Source organism: Dermacentor albipictus, chromosome 9 (assembly GCF_038994185.2).
Source record: "Dermacentor albipictus isolate Rhodes 1998 colony chromosome 9, USDA_Dalb.pri_finalv2, whole genome shotgun sequence".
In the NCBI taxonomy this organism is placed as follows: domain Eukaryota; kingdom Metazoa; phylum Arthropoda; class Arachnida; order Ixodida; family Ixodidae; genus Dermacentor; species Dermacentor albipictus.
Window position 1 is genome coordinate 14,739,508 of NC_091829.1, and position 23,675 is coordinate 14,763,182.

General features: G+C 42.7%; 1 protein-coding gene across 1 annotated transcript in view; it reads left to right on the forward strand.

The window, feature by feature from the left end:
* Zir (dedicator of cytokinesis) overlaps positions 1–23,675 on the forward strand; it is a 63,310-nt gene that overhangs the window by 19,930 nt on the left and 19,705 nt on the right. The window contains exons 15-25 of the mRNA XM_065433951.2: positions 700–844; positions 1,259–1,447; positions 2,842–3,117; positions 6,881–7,069; positions 7,910–8,290; positions 15,948–16,097; positions 17,066–17,385; positions 20,809–20,993; positions 21,619–21,752; positions 22,251–22,427; positions 23,247–23,400. Coding sequence (XP_065290023.2) covers positions 700–844; positions 1,259–1,447; positions 2,842–3,117; positions 6,881–7,069; positions 7,910–8,290; positions 15,948–16,097; positions 17,066–17,385; positions 20,809–20,993; positions 21,619–21,752; positions 22,251–22,427; positions 23,247–23,400 — 2,300 coding nt within the window. The remainder of the gene's footprint in view (positions 1–699; positions 845–1,258; positions 1,448–2,841; positions 3,118–6,880; positions 7,070–7,909; positions 8,291–15,947; positions 16,098–17,065; positions 17,386–20,808; positions 20,994–21,618; positions 21,753–22,250; positions 22,428–23,246; positions 23,401–23,675) is intronic.

The following is a 23,675-nucleotide window of genomic DNA, read 5'->3' on the forward strand; positions in this document are numbered from 1 at the left end:
GCCCGCGCAGGATTTTCTTGGATTTGATCCTGGATGTGTCAAGTAGCAAAGTGAGTGAGCTACCACCGAACCATGGTAGTTGTGCCTGTGGGCCTCTTGCTGCACTTGCTCGGTGGCTACATGCTACATTAGTCTTGTGTCGCATTCATTGGTGGGTGGTCTTCTGCGCAAACAAAACGAAAAGTGTGTCATTCTTTGAACAAACATTTATGATGACTTCTCTGCATACGGTGGGAATCCTGGTTGAAGGAATGCAAAGCTACACTTGCCATTGTAGCAAGGAAGCTACAAGTTTGTAATATGGAAAAACACAAAAGTGTTAAAAGCTGCGGTTCACCTTTGTGGCTCAGAAAACAGTGAAGTGCATATGAGGGCAAGACCAAGAAATTTTGCCTTCATGACTCCAAGTTACATTAAAAATGCCCCATAAATTTATCATTGTAAGGGCACCATAGGTTTCCTCTAAGATGCACAACAACACCAATGGGTTTTGAAAGGGGCAGCAGCTATTGCTTTGACAGTACTATGGATTTATACACAACAGAAAAGGTAATTTGGCTGTGCATGACGGACGTAAAAGTTGTTAAAAAAAGGGTAGCAAGCCACATGTGGATGCTGTATCTCTGACATGAGCATCTGCACGCAACACATCTGTTCCTTGGCTACCATGGCTGCTGCACATCATTCTCGTGTTTTCAGGTCTCCTGACTTCCATGACGAGGTCAAGGTGAAATTGCCGGCCAAGCTCACAGACAGACATCACCTGTTCTTCACATTCTACCACATAAGCTGTCAACGCAAAGTGGAGCAGACCACGCCAACTGAAACTCCTATTGGCTACACTGTGGGTTTGACTGAATGCATGCACCTTGGAACTATTGGCCACATGCATGAGTGCGCATTGATGTGAAACAAATCCGTACAGCACATAGAAAATTCCTTATTGAACTAGACATAATGTCACTATTGCATGGTAATCGTTATTATAACTTGCTGATTTGACAGCATTAAGCTCACTGCAGGTGCCTGGCTATTACAGTAATTGAACAGGCAACACGTATAAAGATGCTGTAGCTTTGTATTTACTGCTCCCATTCCCATCTACCTTTCATAATGCAGAATGCAGGCCTGGTTCCTTTTGTCTTTAAGTGTGTCTCTTTTTGCAGCAGAACATAGTGATTAAGATGTGTTATTAATAAATTGCATAGTGAAGAGCCTGCGATGGTGCAATTGTTTCAAGTCAACCAATTTCCTGCAGTGGTTGCCGCTGTACCATGATGGGCAGCTGCAAACGGGAGACCAGTTGCTGCCAGTGATGCTGGAGCACCCTCCAGCAAGCTACTCCTTCCTTACTCCTAGCGTCCAGATTCCCAACACCAAGTGGGTCGACGGCCACAAGGGGCTCTTTGACATTTCCTTACAGCCAGTCTCCACTGTCCATCCTCAGGTACATAAGTAACATCATTCCTCTTTCACTTGAGTGCAATGCAATATACGGTTTAAAATGGTGTGGCATGCTGCCTACTTTCCAGGAAATCCATAGTCGCAGTACTGTGAACAAGCCGGCAAAGAAACAACTGGTCCCTATATCGGCAGCATTATCAACTAAGGACTCCCTGGTATGGGGAGGTGACCTTCTGTAGTGAATAATTACTTCAGGATTACTTCAGCTAAATTTTTCATATCCTTAATGCTTTGGGCACCATACCTTTCTAAAGTACAATTTAAGGCCCTCACATTAACAAAGTTCAAACCTACAGACTGTAAAAACTGTCAGAATGCAATAGCATCACCAAGAAACCGTCAATTTATAAAGAAAATTTCTTGCTGCTTTATTAGGAAAATTTAACGGGGCAGATTTCTGGTTGTAGGTTACGAGAAAGAAACTCCAAGAAAAATAAAAGTAATATTGGAAAGGCAGTGAAGACACAACCTCTGATTCACTGTTAACATATATTAATTGTGTTAGGTGCAGCACAAGTATATTGTAGACAGTGAGTAGTCCAGGCATCTGCACAAGGCTTGCAGTGTACCCAGTCACGAGTTCATAAATTGTTGCTTTTGTTGTTTCTTTGCTTTGTGCAGAGAGTCGTCTTCATCCTTCTGTTATACTTAAAATAACAAACATTTTTTAGATATCGGGGCCAGCCACTTTATCATAAACCACTGTTGTTATTGCGAATGAATCGCGATGGCAAGTTGATGCTTAACAAGCGAAATTATCCCAAATGCCATGCTTGTTACATGTGGTGAAAACAAGTGCAACAGAAGTGGAGCAACATGTGTAGCATACAGTGGTTACCTGTGAAAGGTATCTTAAGCCATAACCGGCGGGGCTTGTCACTGATTTTGTTCTTGCAACTCACAACAAACAAAGTTGGCAATGAGATCATACAGCAAACAGCGCAAAAATGAAATGATAGAAACAGGCAGCATAGGTGTTATCTAATCTAGGTAGTCTAATTTTTTAGCTGTTTGTCATATTATGCCATCATACGAACATGCTTGTGAAAAACACATTTTGAAGGTTGGTGACGTCCTGATCTAATGCTCTGATCAATGAAAACAAAACTGAGTTACCAGATAGCCATATTTAGATGTGAATTTGTTTTTTGCCCTTCCCACCTGACATTTTGGAAATCATGTTTTGACATTTCCAAAATAAGCAGCTGTAACTCAGCACCTGTGTATGTCGAATGTGGGCCCTTTGTTGTCCTGTCTTACTTGCACGTGGATGCTGACTTTCATTAGGAAAAGATTATAAGCTGTCTGTGGCATACCCTGCATAACTCTTGCTCCTATGGTAGTGGCTGAAGATTGTTACTCTCTGGTCTGTCCCAGGATGAGCACCTAGACCGGTTCTTCCAGCTCTGCACTGCTGTCGAGTGCGGCCACGTGCCACAGCGTCTTCTCAATGGCGAGACGGCAGAGACCATGCTACGGGCTAGCCTTATGGAGCTCGTGAAATGCAAGCCGGGCCCGCTTGTCCGTTTCCTGCCAACCATTCTGGATGCACTCGTACGGCTTCTTGTGCAGCCGCCTCGGCTTGGGGGCCAGCCATTCAACCTTGGGCAGGCTGCGTTCCAAGCACTGGCTGCTGTGGCTGATTCAGTGGTGGTTAGTGCAACAGTACCTTGCAGTTCCTTTCAAGGAAACAAGTTCTGCGGAAATCCTTGAGTTGGACAAAGTTTCATGAAAGGGAATATAGTGTATTGGGCAAGAGTGAATTAATATACAAACTTTGTAGCTTAGTGTCATGTTCAGGTGAATGACTGTTTTCCCTATCATGAAACTTTCTTCACTTTGCGGATTTCCTTCCAGTATATTTGCTTTTCCAATGTTGTGATACTTAGAGTTTTTTGTTAGTATGAGTTGATCAATATTTAAAAATTTTATTTATTACCAACCCATTCAGCTTACTTTTGTTTTAACTAATTTGCAGTTTGCTTGGAAGGTCAAATTTGATGTTTAAACATGAAACCTGTTTTGTTGGTAATAGTTCATAATTCTGTATTACGGATATATTGAAGCCAGGTATATCGGATTACTCCCTATATATCGAACAGTTGTACTATCCTCTTGGAAATCCCATGCAAAAGTATAGCAATGTACTATTTCTGTATAGAACTCCTGTTTACCACCACATCTAATATATAGAGCACTGCAGTGTGCACCTGAACGTGGGCTCACTTATCATTTATCGTATTTTCGGAAATGTCCATGTTGACAAAACGACAATGTTTTGGCAGCTGCTGTCCAGGCATTGAATATGAAAGGCAGTGCATGCCATGGATAAAAAATGAGCAAGGTGCACATCTCAAAATACAAAGGGCTCGTGTGGCAAGGGTCATATTCGCACTCTGTAATGTTGTGTTTGTTTTATTATCCTTCACCTTTGTCGTGTAATTCGGTGAAGCTTACTAAAAATGGAAAGAGTTAACCGCTGTGCAGTGAAGTATACTACCTACAGCCAGATGTTATCGGAAACTAGGAGGACCGTCACCCTGTTTCAGGAATGTGAAGTTATCCCAATCTGATATATGCGCTGCACAAGAAATTGATGGCACTCGATCTTTTCGCGGAGTGGCTGCAGGCATGGGTTAGATAAATTTCTGCTTTTGATGTCCTTGGGAGAGTGTCCAAGATATGCGGAGTTTTCAGACAAGCTTCAGATAGGCACATTTTATGTGTATTTTATATGATCAGTATATCAAACTCTTTCACAACCGTTTTCGCCTTCGGTATATCCAGGTTTAACTGTAATTGATCGAGTGTACACGGTATGTTACATTTGATGTGTTGGCATTCTTAGGGTATTTGACGCACACTCTCGGGGCTATCTGTATATGTTTGTAGGTTTGAATGTTTGTACCTATCTGCCTGTTTCTGTCTATGTATTTGTAACCGTTTTCCTTCCTACCTGGGTCGCTGAATAGTCCGTGGTCGAATGGGTAGCGCATCAGGCTGCTCTGCTGAGGGAACAGGGTTCAAAACCAACCGTCGAACCAACTTCTTTGGACCAAGTTGGTTTGACCACTGCACCCAAATGCAGGTTGAGTCACTCAGTATGTGGCAGTGTGTACATACGGGCCACTCTTCAACGAACCTCTTTCACACCAACATGGGTCACTGTAATTGCGAGACTGGATAGGTACCGCTGTTTGAAGAAACTCTTTGACAGCTACTTGGAGCACTGGGTATGGACCACTCTGTCTATGCTGGTCTTCAATGAACCTCTTTGATGCCAACTAAGGTCTTGGGTCACTGGTTATATATGCCAGTGGTGTGTGCCGCTCTTCAGTTAACTTTTTTGGTGCCAACTTGAGTAGCTAGGTACATGGCACTGAGAATGTGCCGCTCTGCGTTTACAAAAGAGATGCGAGCGAAATCGAATCCACGTTATGGGATGTATTTGTCGCTGAAATCTGCTGTGCACTTCTTAGTGATGCACAGTTTCACCTTGCTGGCTCATCAAAGGTTCACTTGTGCCAATTCCCTCAGTGCAAAGAGCCTGCATGCTTTTTGTTCTACCTCGAAGGCAGCCATTTTGTGGCAATGTTGTCTGTTTCTCGCTTTTCTGCCTGTCTTGGTTTTGCTGTAGGTGATGGGCTGTAATTCTAAATTTACAGCCAGTATTTGAGTCAAAGGTCATGGAGTATGTACGTGTGAAAACTGTGCTGCCAGAAGGCATTTCAGTAATTATTAAGTCCGCAAGCATTACTGGCAGAAGTAGCATGGCAAGCTGCTCGCTACAAATTGGACACACCCCGCCTTCCAGGGGCTGAAGACTAGAAAGCTGACACTATTTGCTAGTAGTGGACATGTATATTTACTAGGGGTGTGTGAATAGGGGTCTGTGAATGGCAGGTTGGTCTTACAATAAACCACCTGCCATAAAGTACGGAAGCTGTCCTGTATTTCGGAGAAAAACTGGAAAGCAAAACTTTCTGTGCAATAAATAAAAGAGTGCCATAAAACACAGGTTCACTATTAAACTGATGGCTTCATTGGTTTTCATTATAACAGAACATCACTAATTCATTATTTTCCGAGGGAAAAAAGCACTTGATTCTACTGAACAGACATTCTATTGATAAAAAAAATTTTCAGATCTTTGTATGCTAGAACTGTGATGCAGTAAGTGCTGGCATACAGTAAAACCTCATTAATACGTAGTTGATGGGGAAAACGAATCAGGTTTACACTGAACGATGTACTAATTAAACAACAATGACACGTGAGTGGCTGTAGGCCTACTGGCCAAAAAAAAAATGTGTTAATTCCCACTCAAATGCAGACAAGATTTATTTGTGAGCCAGCAGCAAAACTGTGATTTTCACCTGCCACCATGGCAGCCTCGCAGCAACAGCATCCTAAAGCTCGGCAAGACCGCAAGCCATTTTCCCCATCAGGCCCCACTTCTCTGTGAATGCCCTCATGATGGTCAATGCAATAGCCGCGCCAGATATAGAAGGGCCATCATCCACATTGTCATTCATGACGACGACGTGGAAGCGCTAGAAACAATGGAATCGGGGAAACACATCATGGGTACCATGTTTCAGCGTCACTATCGGTGTCGACTGCAGTCCGGGAAACGTCCATGTACTGCAATTTCACTATCAATGCTTTGCACGCATGACAGCTCACCAATTCCATGCTTGTATGTGCTGAAAAATGAACTAAATACTATGCACTAACTATTTGACTTGCGTTAAGTGACTACGACTTAAGAGATCAGGCAATGCATTAAGTTCAAAGGCAACAGAGCGAGAGGTTCATTGTGACCATATTTAAATTGGAATTACCTTTTGAGTGAGTACTTATTAACACGGTTTTCCTGTACTGATTTGGTGTTCCCTTTATTAAAAGCAGACCATACTGTACATCTCGATTCCTAGGTACCTACGTTATTGATAGCTTGCTACATTATTGTTATGCAATGCTAGGGGACTCCTGAGCATGTGCCTAAAATTTGCAAGCATTAAATTTTCTGAAAAATGTTCTAATATTAGATTCAATATTTGATTCAGAATCTACTATTGATTATTTGCACACCCATAATATTTACTGCAAAGCTAACACATTATTTTATTCATTATCATCTTAATAATTTTTACTCTTTTGAAAACACCTCCTAATTTACTCTGTTCTCTTGGAAAAAGAAAGTGCATTCAATTAACAAGTAAATACAGTATTTATGCAGAAATAAATATTATATATACTAAGTTTGTCTGTCAAAACTGTTTACGTGCTTTGTTCTGATCTTGCTTTCTACTTCAATGTACATAATGATTTTCTGCACTGGAGATGCAACAGTGTAAGTAGAGAACTATTTAAGGCAATCGGGTGACAATCTCTTTCTTTTCATTCTCTGCAGAAACTTTTGGATGATCGCAATGACATTCATGGACGGAATGCCCTGCTGGCCACCTACATCCAGTACCAGTGCACCTTGCCCCATCCCGAGCCATACCTGCCGTCACCTTCCAATGACGGACCGTCACCTCCATTTCCTGGATCTGTATGCAGCCCAGCTGGGCATCCAGCATGTTCTGTGCCTCTGTCGGTGAGCTCTCTTTCCTTATTGCTTGTTGGTTACCATGAAGGTTCCCCCCCAACTCCAGGATTATCCATAAAGTTTATGAATTCAAGCTCATTCTATGATTTTACGAATCCTTCATCAAGTTTCATGAAAAGTGAATCCTGTTTGTGAAGCACATTTGCTCGTCTGTCTACAACCGGTATGGTTGTATCTTCTGAATACTAGATATCAGTGGGGGCGTGAAAAGAGCATCCAGAACAGCCGTTGGCTGCAACTGGTGCCATGCGCCACTATGATGCACAATTTATAGCGTTTACTTTGCAGAAAGTCGCACATGATCAATTTTCTGATATTGAAAAAATGCAGGTGGGGTGCTTTCATCAAGCAACTTTATGCTAACGAATTCCTGAAGCAGGTGAAATCAGCAGCAGTAAAGTTATTGAAAAAGCCACTGAGTTGTAAAAACAGTATGTTGCTTATCAGTTTGTACTGTTACAAGTTAGCTGCTGTTTGTGGGCTGTGCCTAATAATGTGTGTGTATATTAATCAAACAGCAAGTGCTCAGGACAAACTAAAAAGAGAAATGAGGCTATCTCCCTCGTCTCGTCTCCCCTACGCACTTGTCATGTATATAGGATATTAAAAATTGGAAAATTTTGAAAGTTCTCAGGCTAACAGGTATAAATCAGTTGCTAGATGAGTGCCAGTGCTGTCATCGGTCTTGTGCATGCTTTGTTTAAATTTTTTTCTTGCACTTTCGTGACTTGCTCAACAACACATCATTCAACTTTTTGTGCGCCACTTTTCTTGCACCTCTGTGACATTGTCATAAGAACTCCAACTTTTCTGTTCCGCTTTTTCCAGAAATCTCCCCATGGTCGCAGCAGCAGCAACCCAGACCTTGCAAGCTCGAGTGCTTCGAGCCTGGCACACATTGAGTCAGACTCGGACGTCAGCACAGTTGTGGCACGGCCCCTAGACCGCACGGCCAGCATGCGACCCGCCAACGGGACGGCCTCATCACCCCTGAGGTCACCTCCGCCACGGAAGTTGGTGCACGAGGAGCTCGTTCTCCAGTGGGTGGTGTCCAGCGGAACTGCTCGAGAACTGGCACTCAACAACACATGGTTCCTGTTGGAGCTGGTGATCAAGAGCATGACTCAGCACCTTGCTGCCACGGGCCGACTTCAGGCACCACGCAGGGCGAGATTCAGCAGTCGCTTTGTGGACGATGTCACGACCTTGGTGAGAATCCTTGCAAAATTTTTTTGTGTGCTTGTTATGTAATAAGTGCTATTTGGTTTGAGTACTGAATTTATAGGGTAGAAATGTGGTTGGAATAGTTCCTAAACAATTGTCGTCTACTATTATGGCCAGTATACAGTAGAATCTCGATGATACAAAACTGTTGGGAGGACATAAAAATTAGTATCACCAGAAATTCGCATAGACCGAAAATGTAAAAAAAGGGGAGGAAATTATTGAATACGCAGCAGTGGAATGAACTTCTTGCTAAAACAAATTTTTTTCCCGCAATATTTTATCTCATGGCAAAATATTTACAAGGAAATATGCAGCAGAATTTGAGAAACTTGCTTCCTTAGTGTGCCGTCTTTGAAATTGGGGAGAAAATTCAGCATCTGAAGGTGCCGATCGCTGGAGTGTGGCTTTTTGTTGATGCAGTGCTGCTATCTTCGTGTAACTGTAAATGCAAGAGATCAGAGATTCAGATAGCTGGAATGCTGTATTCATGTAGAAATAAAAGCAGCAAAAGCGAATGCAAAAAGGGAAAATGAGTGTTCCGATTCGTTAGTGTAGTCGCATGGTGTGCAGAGAGCGCTCCGTTTGGTTTACGCGAATTTGAATCACTGGCATGCTTGTTTTTCTCACATTTTGGCAGCAGTGAGCTGCGCACTTCACTTGTTCAAAGGCCGACATTTCAAGATCTGCCTGGTTATCTCGAGTTCCTTTCATTGCGGCATCCTACCTACTGCCTGATGGTGATAAAGACATAATTTGCGCAAGGGAAACTGGTTTACTTTTCTTTGCAAGCGAAGCAGTTTTGTATTGTGCAATCAGACTGGTGCAAAGGTTGAAAAGCTTTGAATTGTCTTGGGGCGCTGAGGACAACAGAAGGCGTAGAATGCAGAAATAAGGCTTCCCATGAAAGCAAATGCAGCCGATCTTGCTGACGCAGGAGGACTTGGTCGTGTTTCATTGCTGACTCCTAATAAAGTTACAAGGTGTTTGAAAACAGCCGACAAGTTGCATGATACTGCACAAAGCAAAGTGGCTTTTCTTGCCCCTTTTGTTGCGGTGGTAAGGGTTGGAGTCGTGGCAGGGTGACATAGGTCGCCCTAGCAACAGGAATGCGACTGGCGCAGCGGTGTGGCCGCTCTGCTGGTCTGACAACGGTCAATATCTGCTGCTACCAGCGACTTTTCACTGTCTTCGCAGAGGAACACGCAGTGGCTCAATTATTTGTACCTATCATCCACCGCAGCACGGAGTTTGGGCTGCGAGTTTTGAAGAAATTGTATCATCCTGAAGTTCGTACCAGACATGATCATATCACCAATATTCTACTGTAAGGCAAATATGGCACTAGCAAGTGACAGAGAAAGAAGACAAGTCCTTTAATCTATCTTGTGTTCTTCAGTTGCACTATGCGATATGGTACAAGGTAGCCTCTTAGTAGTCTTTTGTTTTGGGCCATTGTTACAAAGAGATGGTGCGAAGAAAAAGAAGTGGAACAGTATACTCGCTGGGGACTGGAAATTATTAATGATGCATTTTAATTATGGGTGCACGTATCTCTTATGAATTTTTTTGACATATACAGTAAAACCTCATTATTACAATGTTGCAGCTGACACGTAAGGACTTTCAGTATACATATCAGATATTCGCTAAAAGCGTACATGCTGATATTGCTGAAAAAAAAATTCACAATCGTGTCTATGTGAAACGAACGCAAGCCTGATGCCTCCAATGAGCCAGCAGAGGGTCCCCTGCAAATTTTATGGCCTGTTAATGGCTTGGCATGGCATGGCAGTACATGTCACTAGAAAAACAGTGCATGCTTTGCACTGTCGCTAATATGCAACCATGCAGTCGGTGCAATCACACATGATTGCCAAATTGGCTTGTCGGCTGTGGTGCAATAAAGCTAATCTATGGGCCAAAACAAGTGCACGCATCCAGAATTGGCCATTTCAACGAGTAGGAAAAAAGCATGGCAGCAGCTTTCTTTACAGCTGCCATTTTTGGAGCATCACCCATGTAGTTCATGCCTGAAAAATTATGCTTGACATTTGTTTCTGGCACCGTGGGAGTTTTCATGGTTTTCTTAAGTTACTTTCATTAATGTCATGAAAGGGGGAATAAGAAAGAGCCATCAGCTGAGGCTGCTGTGGCCTCTGATACAATCCCCCAATACAATAATGTGGCACAGGCACACAGGGTTTCTCACTGAGACATTGAGGCAACCTTATTGACTGGCCACACATTTGCTTTATTTACTCGATTCTAACATGCATATTTTACCAGAAATATTTGTGAAAGATATCAGGCACGTTAGAGTACAGTACAATAAAATACTTCAATAGTGACAAATTACCATCATGATCAAGCCAATGTTTGCTTGGTTTCTAGTGCTCTTGCTAATGTAACTTTTCCCGAGATTGACAATAGTTGAGCACCAGGAGCTAAGGGAATAGGCATTATTGATTTTGCAAATTAAAGAACAATAAGAATGAAATTGGGTGTTACTTTTGATTATTCTTTACAACTTGTGCTTAACTGCTTTAAATAGATTATAGTAATCAGAGTTTTACCAATGCACTTTACACGAGCATGTGAAAGAGAATTTTTACTTCATTGCTTGACAGGCATTGCCGTGCCCAATGCTGTTCCTAGATAGATTTTGTGACTTGAAGAGGATACAGTATTGTGTGCATAATGATCCAGATGTGCAAGGCTTTGTTTGTAATACATTTCAAATACTTATGATCGCAGTGAATATTACATGGCTGTTGATGGAGTCCACTTAATGCATGGGGTAAGCATCACCAAATCTGTGGAGATGTCATATATGTGAGAATATAATAGGTCAAGCTTAGCCTTTACATTTACAAGGTTTTCTTTTTTTCTTTTTCAAGCTCCTGTTGTTCGCAAAATGAAAACCACAACGATGACGCTGTGCACAAATGTGTTATGCAGTGCCTCTGGTGTAGAAACCAAGCAGACATGATGAAACCAGATAGAGAGCTACTCATTGTTCCAACTTTTTCTTCTTCTCAGTGCTCGCCTCCTCATGTTTATTTCTCTTTTTCTACACACTCCCGTCCCCCAGTAGCATTGTCCAATTCGAGCTTGTACAATTTCTGCACTAGCCTTATAAACTTGCCATGTTGAATTTCATGCCGGAGGCTCAGGTTATGCCATCTTGACCAGGGAAGATGTTCATAACTCATTCCAGTGGCCAAATACCTGTAGACATGTTTGGCTCCTCGCCTCAATTAGGATCGGGTCACCTACTTGTAAACTTCTATTAGGATCAAAAGCGTGGCAGTTTGGGCGAGTTGGTATGTCATGGCTGTTTTAGGCTTGTAGCGCAGCTCAGAAGAGCAAAAAAGGAATGAGGTAGGGGTAATCAAAGGGGACGGGAAACAGAGTGAGCGATGAGTAGAGGTGAAGTGCCCACAGCTCAAAGAGGTACTCTTTCTTCCATCGTATCCACAGATGGTAAACGAGCTTCTGGCGGTATCACAACTTCTGGCTGAGGTCACATCGAGTAACCTGAGCACATTGAGCTTCGAAGTCAATGTTGGTTCAGTCTGGTGAGGCAAAAAATGAATGCCTGACCAGAAAATGCGCAGGACATATTGGAAAGGGCTCTTTAGTGTCCGCATATTCAAGTCAGCCACTAAGTCGAAGCTGCACCCTTTGATCCAAATAAGGGTGGAGATTATGCAGTTCGGAGTATATCTTGACAGTGCCTCTAAGTCGAAGAGCTGCAATATCAGTCGCGAATACTTCGAGCTGAGCACGACAGATACAGAATATTTCAGCCTTGTTTAGCTACTCTCAAAATAGTGCCACCAAGCGACATTTTAGTATGATGCCATCTATCCACAAATCGAAATACTCCAGTGGTGAGGTGCAGGAGTTTCTGCAGGTTGCTAAACTTCCTTAAGTCAATCAGGGCGTCCACTTTTCTCAGTATTTGAAGAAGTGCATATTGCATGTCACATACTGGCTCTTCATTGATCTGTGTGCTCATGTCTGAATTTGTAGGCCAGGTCGATATTGGCTCGGATGACCATTTAGGTCTGCTCCACCAGCTGCGACATGCATGTGGAGTCTTTGCCGGTATGCCTCTACTCAACAAATCTGACGAGTTGTCTTCTCCTGGGCAGTAGCGCCATAGCAGTCGGTCAGCAACTGCAGTGATTTCAGTCACCCTAGACTTTACAAATTGACCCAACTTGTTATGGTCCCTCCTGATACAGCTCGGTGTGCTTGTTGAGTCTGTCCACATGGCACAGAGAAAATGCATTGAATCCCACAATGAGCGTAGTTCAACCCTTTATCCAGGCAGTCATTGACGGATGGGAAGCCTTGAGCATGTGACCATGTGTCGAACACGACCTGGAGCTTGGTAGTCAGCGATTCCTCTCTTATAGCTTCCCGATGTGGCATTTAATAGGTGGCCCGATCAATAGGAACATTCCTAGGTACCACTTCAGCGTGTCCTAGTTCCAGGTATTGCCAGATGACTGTCGTACCACTCCAATAATCCTTCATTCACTGATAGCCTTTTTGCCAGTTTTTGTAGACGTGCAAGCACGTTATCACAGTTGCTTCCAAGTAGCTGTTTCTGGTCTTCCTTTCAAGTCAGCGCCATGGTGCATCTGCCATTTTTCTTGTGAATTGTTCCTTCGAAGCATGCAATGAACTCATGTGAGGGAGGTTCTCCAGAATCTGTGATGCCCATTGCTTTGAGTTGCAGAACGCAGACCATAAGGTGCATCACAGTCAAGAAAGGTACCTTTCTTGGCAATTGCTCCCTTGTAGTGTCCATCCAAGCGCCTTGTTGTGACCAGTCCTGGAATTTGTATGCACCTTATAACTTCTCCCGTCATGATTTTCCAAAGATGGTTGGCTCCAATCAACAAGTTGAGGCCATTCTTTGTCTCCACTTCAAGAAAATTGAAGGAAGTGAGTGTCAGCTGATGATCTTGTTCAGCGAGTGCATTGGGCAATTCGAGAAAATAGTCAATTCACAATTTGTGTTGTGTGATTCTTTTCTTGAAATTTCACGGTTAGCTCTCCATGCCATCGTTAGTGAGAGACTCCAGTACCGCAAACTGTGCGAGATGGATTCCCAAGTTGCTGACCCAACCATCACAAAATTCAGCGAATGGGTGCAGTCTTAACGTTTGCGCAGCGCTACCATGACAAAGGAGAATTTTTTAAAAAGAAAATTGTCAGAGGGGACGATACAGGGGCCCATTTTGAAATTGAACAAATAAAAGAGCAATCCAAACAGCGGATGCATTCTGATTCCCTGAAAGCAAAGAAGTTCAAGCTAACCTTCTCGAGCAGCAAGTGTATGGCTACTGTGTTCTGGGGTAGCAATGGCGTTCTTGTGGTGGAATTCATGGAACGAGACACGGCCTTCACTGCAGCCTCGTGACTCTTGAACGTCTACAAAAGACAATTCAGAACAAGTGAAGAGGAATGTTGTCATCAGTCATTCTCCTTCTTCATGACAATGCACAGCTGCACAGTGCAGCTGCAACAAAAAAGCTCCTGCAACGTTTTTGATGGGAAGTGTTTGATCACCTACCATAAAGCCCGGGCTTGGCTCCCTCTGATTACCATCTCTTTGCTCACAAGAAATGCTGGCTAGGAGGACAGGAGTTTGACTTAGACAGCGAGCTGCAGACCAGCGTACGGAATTGGCTGAAAGTGCAGCCAGCTTCCTTCTATGATGAAGGTACAGGAAAGTTGGTACATGCTATGACAAATGTCTCAGTTGGAGCGGAGACTGTGTAGAGAAGTAGCTGGAAAGTGCATCTAAATGTTCCAGTTTTGATTTTAACTGTGGTTTTCATTTTGTGACCGATCGGACCTGGAAAAAAAAAATTGCCCTTGTAGTATCTGGTGTTTCTGCGGTGTTCCAAATGTGCTAAATGGTATTGGTACATCTGTAGGATGAAAATTGAGAGTACTTCACTAAGCTGCTCTCAAAGAAACATACAGGAAGAATTTGGCAGTCATTTGCCACCTATCCCAGTGAATGTCCATTTGTGAAGAATACATCCTGAAGAATATGGACAACATATTCTGTGTTCTTCCGTAGTTCATCGGAATCTGCAAATGACTGATGCCTGCCCTACAGGGCTTTACTCTTTAACACAGATGCATTTTCTTGTCTGTCTAATGAAACTTGCACCACAGTGACACATATATGCATCAGCGTTAAAGATCTAAGGAAGTGAGGATTGTTAAGGGCTATTGTTTACAATTATTATATTTAAAAGTTAATTGAATGTGCTGTAGTAATTGCAATATTTAAAAAAAAACAAAGCAATACTGTAATACAATGCAAATATGCCAAGGGAGACATTCTTTTAAAGTGGCCCTGCAACAGTACTTTAAAAATTGGAGGACACTTAAGCTTCGCCTTTAAGAGTGGAATGCGCTAGCATTCAAAGATCCCTTACTGCTTCTCACGCTTCCCGGCAACTGCAGCATGTGTGACCATAATGTTTACTGGGAAACGCTTGCGGTGAACGCTATGCATGAAGGTGGGCTTTCTGGTCGAAACGCGGCCTCCTGCAGAGGCCGCGATGTGGCGGAGGTGAACCTCATCCGGAAGTCTTTCAAGGAAGCAGTTGCGCTGCTCTGTGGACTCTGAGATATTTACACGCCGATGTGCGCAAATGGCGGACGCCGTCTCCGGTCTGTGCATTATAGAAATGTTGGAAAAGGGGTTTGTTTGAGTTTTCGCTTGACAGAATTATGTTTTCTTGTATATTCAAATTACAATCCGAGAGTTATCATGTCTGTAGGTTGTGTGTAAGTCGTAGTTTACGATTTTTTTGTGTATTTTAGCTTGAAAAATTCAATTAGTTCAGTGAATTCCTTGCATCACATGAGTGGCCTGGGTATGTGTGGTTCTAAAATCTTTTTGCCGATGCGATGCCTGATGCCGGGTGCTGGACACCGACGCAGGACGCCATCGCCAGATTTTCTGCTACACAGCCTCCTTAACGCTATCGCGTTGAAATGACCATAACACTATATTTTTGCAGTGCAACCTATCTCACTGTGTTATCCAAGCATCAAACTCCCACACTGGTAAATATACAATCTTCTCTGTCCCTCAAGCCTCTCAAGACTGAATGTTGGGAACTGCTAGTACTATGATTTCTGTTAGTACTGTTATGTGCACAAATATTCTGAGCTTAATGTTCTTGCTAGTTATTTTTTTCTTGTGTGCTTTTTCTGTGGTGAATCTGTGAAATGTGGCTATAGCAATTTGCCTACCTTGTGCAAGTAAAAACATTGTGGTCATTGAATAAATTAAGCCTTTGAATACATGAGATAGTGCGTGTGACTGTTTAGTTTCCTGTGCTTGGCTTAACATAGTTTGTTGCAAAATTGCTATGATTTCCTTTGTTCACTCATATGTAATTATTGTGAAATTAGGTTTTCCAAATTAAATGATACAAAATGTTGCTTTAACTGTTTCACTATTGGGGTGCAGGAAATGGGTATACTACATGTATAGCCATGATTATCAACATGGCCTCTCAAACATTTATGTCCTCATGCTCAAAGGATTTGGATGGTCACAAGAGAACATGAAGCTCTACCTTAATTGTTGCAGGTGACCTCACTGACATCTGACGTTATTAGCCGCTGCCACCGAGAGGTGCGGGATTTCCGGAACGTCCAGAACCTTAACAACAGCCTGGCCTTCTTCCTACACGACCTGCTGTCTGTCATGGACCGTGGATATGTCTTCAAGCTGATCAAGGTTTCTTTGAACTTTCTTGTATTGCAGATTCTTCATTGCCAGTTCAGTGTGCCTAGTACTGATGCTGGTTAATGCACCTGCCTACAGTTCGTAATATATGAGCTAGAGAAGTCTTTGTGGAACCAGTATAGTTGCAACCAAGTTTCATCTTTTTATCATTAACATTAGGCCAACATGCTTCTACTAAAAAGCACTAGAATGAAAGCTGGCCAAGTGTCGCTTTTTTTTTGCTAAGTTTCAAGCATTGGCTATGAGTACTGCCTTTCAGTTAGGCTTATTGTGTCATTCTTTTGCTGACCAAAACAGAGTGGTGGTAAAAACTGTCAGTTGATTGCTTTTGTGTTTGGTACTTTTATAATGCTGTATTAATAATGAGCATCTCCGATTGTAATGTGTGTGGTGCAGTGCTACAGTGATGAAATGGGAAAATTATCATCCACCTGAATTGTAGCATTAAGTACAGACGAGACCCTTGTGGGCTTGGAAAGAAAGCCTCACAGTCGAAAAAAAAAAAAATATATTCACCCTTGTTCTGGATTTTTTCCCTTTCAGTACTTTCTTCTACCTTGCAGGCTTCCACAGAACTGATTTACGAGTGTTACAGTGCATATGCAACAGTAAAACATCTCCAGTAATCCATTTGACATTTCAAAAGTGCCACTGTGTGCTACAGCAAGCAAATGTTCATAACAACACTCCAGCACCTTCATAATTGCACTGCCACTTACAGAAACTAAATGGACTAGTAGCCATGCCTTGTAGTCACAGTTTTCACAGCACACCATACTTTTGGTAAGAGCGCAAGAGCAACACGGACAAAAGGAAGAAAAGCATGACAGCACGGCGCGTTTTTCTTCCTTTTGTCCGTGTTGCATTTGCGCTCTTACCAAAAGTACGATGAATTCAAACCAACTCGCCCACCTGGCTATCTTGCTTCACAGCACAGAGTGTTGCTTCTTCGCTAACAGGCCTTCTGCAAGCAAGTCTCAGCCAAGATCCAGTCTCTGCCTGATGCAAGCAGCCTGGCATCATTGAAGCTTGACTTCTTGCGTGTGCTGTGCAGTCACGAGCACTTTGTGACCCTCAACCTGCCCTTTGCAACCCCGCTGACCCCTTCACCAGCGACGTCTCCTTGCCCAAGCATTGCATCATCCCAGGGCTCTGTGGTGTCCAGCTCTACTCTCACAGACCGGGGCAGCGCCTTTGCTGAGCTGTCACCTGAATTTCGGCAGCAACATTTTCTTGTGGGCCTGGTTCTGGCTGACCTTGCAACTACCTTGCAAACCAGGTTTGAACTGCTATTCGTTATTTGTTAAGCCTATTAAGAGGAGATGTGCCATACAGATCCGCTTTCGTTAATAATAAAGCTCACTGAATCAAGTTTATACAGAATACAGGCTCCTATTTTCAAATATATGTTTTGTTTTTCAATATCTTATCTAGTTAAGTGTCTGTAACCCCTTAAAGGACCCCTCACCAAGCCCCATAGCAAATTTTGGTTATACACTGGAAGTTGTTGCGTGTCCTCTAGGGAGTGTTCTGCCGCAAAAAAATTGTTTAGACTGGCTCATTAATAGCCGAAATAGAAATATTTCAGTGCTGCGAACCCATGATTTCAGGAAGCGAGCTCCACTGCCACGAGATGCACTCTCTCCACTTGCCCCGTCTAGCCTCTGTAAGCGAAATTCCTTCCCTGCGTGATTCCATACCGGACTTCGAGGATCGCGGGATGCATGCGTCACGGGCCCCACCTTAATTCTTTTTTTCCTCCTCGCTTTTTTTCGGTGCGGCGCACTTCCGCTGACAGCGTCGCGTGCGAGCTGTTGTGAATGTCTCGCTTCGCGCAGCGCACGATTTTGCTCGCTGTGCACATGGACACCTGACTAGCAGTATAATTCAGTGCTACACGAATACTGAGGCAGACACAAGCAGATCACAGAGTCTGATCACAGAGTCTGATCACACGCCAAAACACGGTAGAAAATGTCATAGTTTCAGTACCTGCGCACGTGACTGCACGACCGTGGGACAAACAGGTGAAGCGGAAGTAAATCTCTTTTGCTTCCGTGCAAAGTAAAACAAAAAACGCTCAGACATTCTGTTTCTGTGTTTTAGTATTTCTCTAAAGTTCAATTTGTCAATTCAAGCAACAGATCGACAAATAACAGATGTTGCCTTGAATAATTCTCGAAGTCATGTGTCTCAATGATTGACGTCACACTGTGAACACAAGTACATAGGCGCAGGGACACGTGTATGTCACCGTCCTTCTTAGAGTGCGGTCACCGTGAGGGAAAGAGAAAACGGCGTTCGGATTGAAATTTCAGACCTTTCCGCGGCGCGTAGCAATGCAAGACTTTGCAAACACAATGGTTAGTGTGCATTGTATTCGCTGCACTTGTAAGGTCGAAATGTCCAGACCTGGTGAGGGGCCCTTTAAAGTTGGAAATGTATGGTCTCTAGTGCAAAGTTTAGGCATCATACCAGGCATTACAAAATAATATATATTTTTTCTTATGGACAACTAATACCAAATCAACTCAAAAATAATTTTCTTCTAGCTTTAATATTTAAAGAAAATAAGGTTAATATGAACTGTTGTTACAGAGAACATTTATCAATGGCTTATTAAGAAGCACATGATTGAAATTGTTGAAAATTACAATAAGATCTAAATACTTCCATTCTACATATCCGTGTGCATGTGAATGCGAAATTTGGCTTAGATGCTTTCGCATTAAGTATAAGAATTTTGGTGCACAAGCAGGGAGAACCAAAGAAGAAAAAAAAAAAAGAAAGAAAAACGATGAAAAGTTCTAAACATGCTTTTTTCTATTGAAAATGGTCAACTTGCGTGGAATTTGGCCAGAACGCAGGCCAGTCATTGTGGAAGTGTAGAACTTAAAATTCTGCTGTGCAGGTGGTACCCTCATAACCCTTGTGCGCTTCCACCTCCACGCAGGCTATTTTTGCTGCACTGTGAGGACAAGATTTAGCTTCAGCTGCCTGTGCAGCTATCTATGACATTCTTCTGAAACAAACTAAAAATCAAATACACACGAGTCATTTTAGCAAGAAAAGTGTAGCATGCCTCCATTTTTGACAATAAAAAAAAAGTACAAAAGAAACTAACTTTACCTTCACAGAATGGAAATTTATTTACTTAATGACCATTGTCATCATTCTCAGGCAGCACTTTATTGCTGTCTGTGGAGAACCACGACAGGTATTCCTCCATATGTTCCATGATGCGCTTGATAGTCTGCATTTATCCAACAACTATGCAAATAATTGCACGTGTGGTATGGCTGCTTGCGCCTAGACTACCACTTCACTAGTTCATCCTACAACGCATGTGATTCTCCAGAACGCCAGGAACGTGTGATGCAACTTGTCGCTAGCCTAACATGTGAAATAACTTATCATTTCAATGTTCTTTCTTAATCAGACTGAAAGTGGTGTATCGTCGTCATTATGCTATGCGGGAACTTATCATTGTCCATGGTCACCATCTTGTGATGGTAATGGGGACGATGCTGGCTTAGATGGCTCTGATGGCAGGCTGTCACGAATGCCACGAAGGCGGTTTTGGTTTTTGTTTCGTATCAGACTGTATCGCCCAAGCAATTTTCAGATGAAATTTACTGCGGAAAAAAAAGCAAGCGTTATAATCGAGCAAATACTGTAATAGTTCATTGTGAGCTACCATTCTTGCTTTAAAATCTTCCTGGGGCAGGTCAAAAGTGCTGTAGGCATTTTCAACAGAAGATAATGTGTGTTTGACCCATTCACTGTACCCTAAATTGCGCCAAGACAGATGGTGCCACTATTGTAGTCACCGCTGTGGTCACCATTAGGGTTTTTGTGATGACCATCCTAGTTCGAATTATCTGGCGGAGGCTAATTTTAGGATCAAAATAGCAAAAAGGTTGGTCCCATTGAAATGTACGAGTGCCGGCCGGGACTTTCGGTCGGGATCGAATTAACTGGAGGTGGAATCAGCGGAAATCTGTTGTAAGTGCAGCTGAGCAAGTGTCATGAGCAAGTGTGAGACTGTGCTTCTACAAAAGCGCGACTCAACACAACGAAAGAGAAAAATAGTGTGTTCTATATAACCATTTCCATTTCTTGTGGAACGTGACAACGCAGCCAAGTGATTTGTCCCTTGTTTCTTTCGGAATGCATTCTTTCTTGCAACCAGTCCTGTGTTATTCCGGTTTATGGACACTCTAGTCTTAGTAGTTCCTCATTAATGAATAAATGTCAGAGTAAAGATTACACACTATTTTTTAGCTGTGAGGCTGCACTCTGGTAGAAAACTCTGGTGTCCTCATGCATTTACCAGCACTGTAGCTACTGTTAGGTGAAGCACAAATAATCAGGTTAATAATTGACTGTGTAGCATGGTTCAAGTGATGAAAGCTGCATTTGTTGTCACATCAGCAGTATAGAAAATACAGCCTGAATATAATATAGCATCAACGAAAGCGATGTCACGATTGCACTAGTGCCTCAGTGCAGATGAAGGGCTGTAGTGGCCCTTGCTGATGTGTTAAGAGTGGGGTTGTTAAATAAATTTAAAACAAATGTAGAAACAACTGCAGTTCAGGGATCTTTAACAGTATTGACTAGCTGGCATGCTGTTGGCCACATTTCAGCGCTGTCTGTTTATGAGAGTGAGTGCCTTTGTTTTCCTTTTTCGTCCTCTCAGCAACTCACACCTACAGGCCAAGGCTGTCAACATGGCTCGAAACCTGCTGACAGTGCATGATTGGGATCCACGTTTTACCGACCTGGACGTTGTCCGACCAAGGGTTGCTGCCCTTTACTTGCCTCTAATTGCCGTAGTGGTGGATGCTCTACCATGTCTGTTTGAATGGCAGCCTGAAGCAAGAGGTGAGCTCAGATAGGCTTGTAAAGAAGATTGCACTATAACTTTGCTAGTACTATCTGCTCTGGAAGGAACACGAACAAGACTAAAGTGTGAACAAAAAAGTGTCATGCTGTGCTATTAGCAGTGATCGCATTAGCATTTTGTGTTAGCTGGACCCAAACCACAACAGCTCTCATGTATGTGTGCATTAGGATAGCAAAGTTACACTGTAGTGTGTTATTCTGAACACTACATTCTTGTCAGAACGTTGAAAAGTATTTTACTGTGTACTGTGGACAGCAGTGAGCTTAGTTTCAATGCAAATTATTTAGCTAATTTGTCTGATAAGCTTGACAGTCCAAGGACGGTTACCTGGTTTTTGTGGATAGATGTATTTACTTTTAAGTGAACTTCTCATAAAGGTGAACAGCTTTCCAGGGCCCCTTCATGTTTATTGTAACGGCAGCCTATCACATACTCACACACCAAAAGCAATGCTACAGGCACTACTTGATTCATAAGCTCCTCCATTCATAAATTAATGGGAACAATGGCAGCACTTGAATGAGTCAGTTCTCTTTGTGCTAAATGATCACTAAGCTTGCTTCATAGAGCAATGAACACATTTTCTCTTTCCTTTCTTCTTAGTTCGTATTGCAGAAAGTACAGAACCAAATTCCAAGCACCGTCCGCCGTCCATTCATCAAGCAGTTGCCAATGCAATTGCTGGTTCATCTGTGCCTTGGCGGGATAGCCCTGAACATGGAAATGCCTATGCTCAGGTAGTTTTCTTTCTGTCGTTCGTATTTGTCTTTTTGTTTTTTATGCACTTGACCACCTTTGATATGTGTATGTAATTGCAGCTCCAACTGTAAACATTGTTAAAATAATGATGTCATTTGGGTCTTTCTTTTTTTAATTGGACTTATTATTTGCATATTCAAAAAAAAAGTAAACATGCACTTGTTGAACCTGTAGCCAAAGGCTAGTTGGAAGTCCTCTAAATAGCCAGTGCAAGTAGTTCCCCACTTTCCACTTCTATCAACAAAGGAGGCTACAGGTTTGGAGCTAACAAGCTTTGTTCAGTGTATGCTGCTGTAGTGTTCAGTTGTATGTCCTTTGCTGCTGCCACTTGTGGCAGAAGTTTATTACGCATCCTGGTGTGGTATCCTCATGCTGTGCGCAGCCTTCTCTCACGGTTTCTTTGAACGAGTTGTACTTTTGGCGTAAATCTTGGTGAGAAAAGTGAAAAAGGTTGCGTGGCCATTTGTTCTGGTCAGGGCCAGCAGAGCCAGCTGAAGGAAGAGGCCACCAGGCACCTCTTGGTCTGTTTCCTGTGGGTGCTCAAGAATGCCGACCAGCGCACGCTGCGCCAGTGGTGGGCCGACTGGCCTCTTCACCGCCTGCAGCGCCTGCTCGACGTCCTCTACATCTGCGTCTCCTGCTTCGAGTACAAGGTGCGGCCCTGAGTACCTACTTGCCCATCTGTTATTGTTTGCATCTATTAACAGAAGTAAGCAGCAGCCACGCTTAGTTTGTTCAGGCTGTGCTTTCAGAACAGCATCAGCCCGTCTACGTTATATTTACTCGCTCACTAATCAATGCAAAAGAACATTCCTCGTGGTTGCAAATTTAAGCAGCAACATCAAGGAGTGTGTTTTGGTTGTGATTCTAGCACGGATGCTGATGTTGCTTTAAAAACATGCAAAACATTTTCTATTAGTGCCACTTTCTGTGTTTAGTGTAATGTGTTTCGTAAGATTAAATTTACCAGCAAGGTCACAAATGCAGATTTCAAGGATGAAAAATGACAGAACGCAGACGACAGTACAGATTCTGTAACTCTAATGTATTGAGCGATAATTTGTCACAGGTAGCCGCAAAACAACAAGATATTACATTGGCCCAGAGGATAAACTATTAGATTAATAATGATGACAGTGAGAAATGCCAGGCATGAAAAAGTGCAAAGATACCCACGATCCAAGGCATGCCTTATTATAGATGTTGACAAGTGCAGAATGACGAAACACTGACAGTGTATACAACCTTCAGGAGAGAATTCATAGAGGAAATTTTCATTGCTTGCAACATCTTCATCTTGGCTATTATTGCATTTTTTCAAAACAGTGTTGGGGACAGTCACTACTGCTTAGAATCACCTATAAAGAATAAAAAAAATATGTTGGAATATGGTAGGCACTTCTATGTTGTAGAAAGAAAACTGAGCATGTGTCACAGTGTGGTTGTGGATGTTATTTTATTTTCATGCTCAGGGAAAGAAGACAATGCGCAAGTTTGCCCAGCAGACACTGAGGAAGACATCGGACATCAAGTCCAAGCTAGAAGATGCCATCCTGGGCCACTCTAGTGCACGCAGTGAGATGATGATGCGACGCCGTGGAAACAATGCTGGGGTGGTTGGAGGAGGTAATGCCCTAGTGACACGACCAGAATTTTTCGTTGTCTAGCAGGCAGTTGTCTAGCAGGCAGCTAGTTGTCTAGCTCAGCCGGATGAAGGCTATTTGTAGGGAGAAATTTAAAGAAGGGAATTCTAGCCTATGGGGCAACTTTATGGAGCAAGATTGATTCATTACTCCGTGAAGAGTCATGCTGTATCAAAATGAAAACCAAAAAAGTGATTGAAAAAAGAATTTTTGTCTGAAGTTTTTTTTCAGTCGTTTTTGCTAACAAAACAGCTCCTC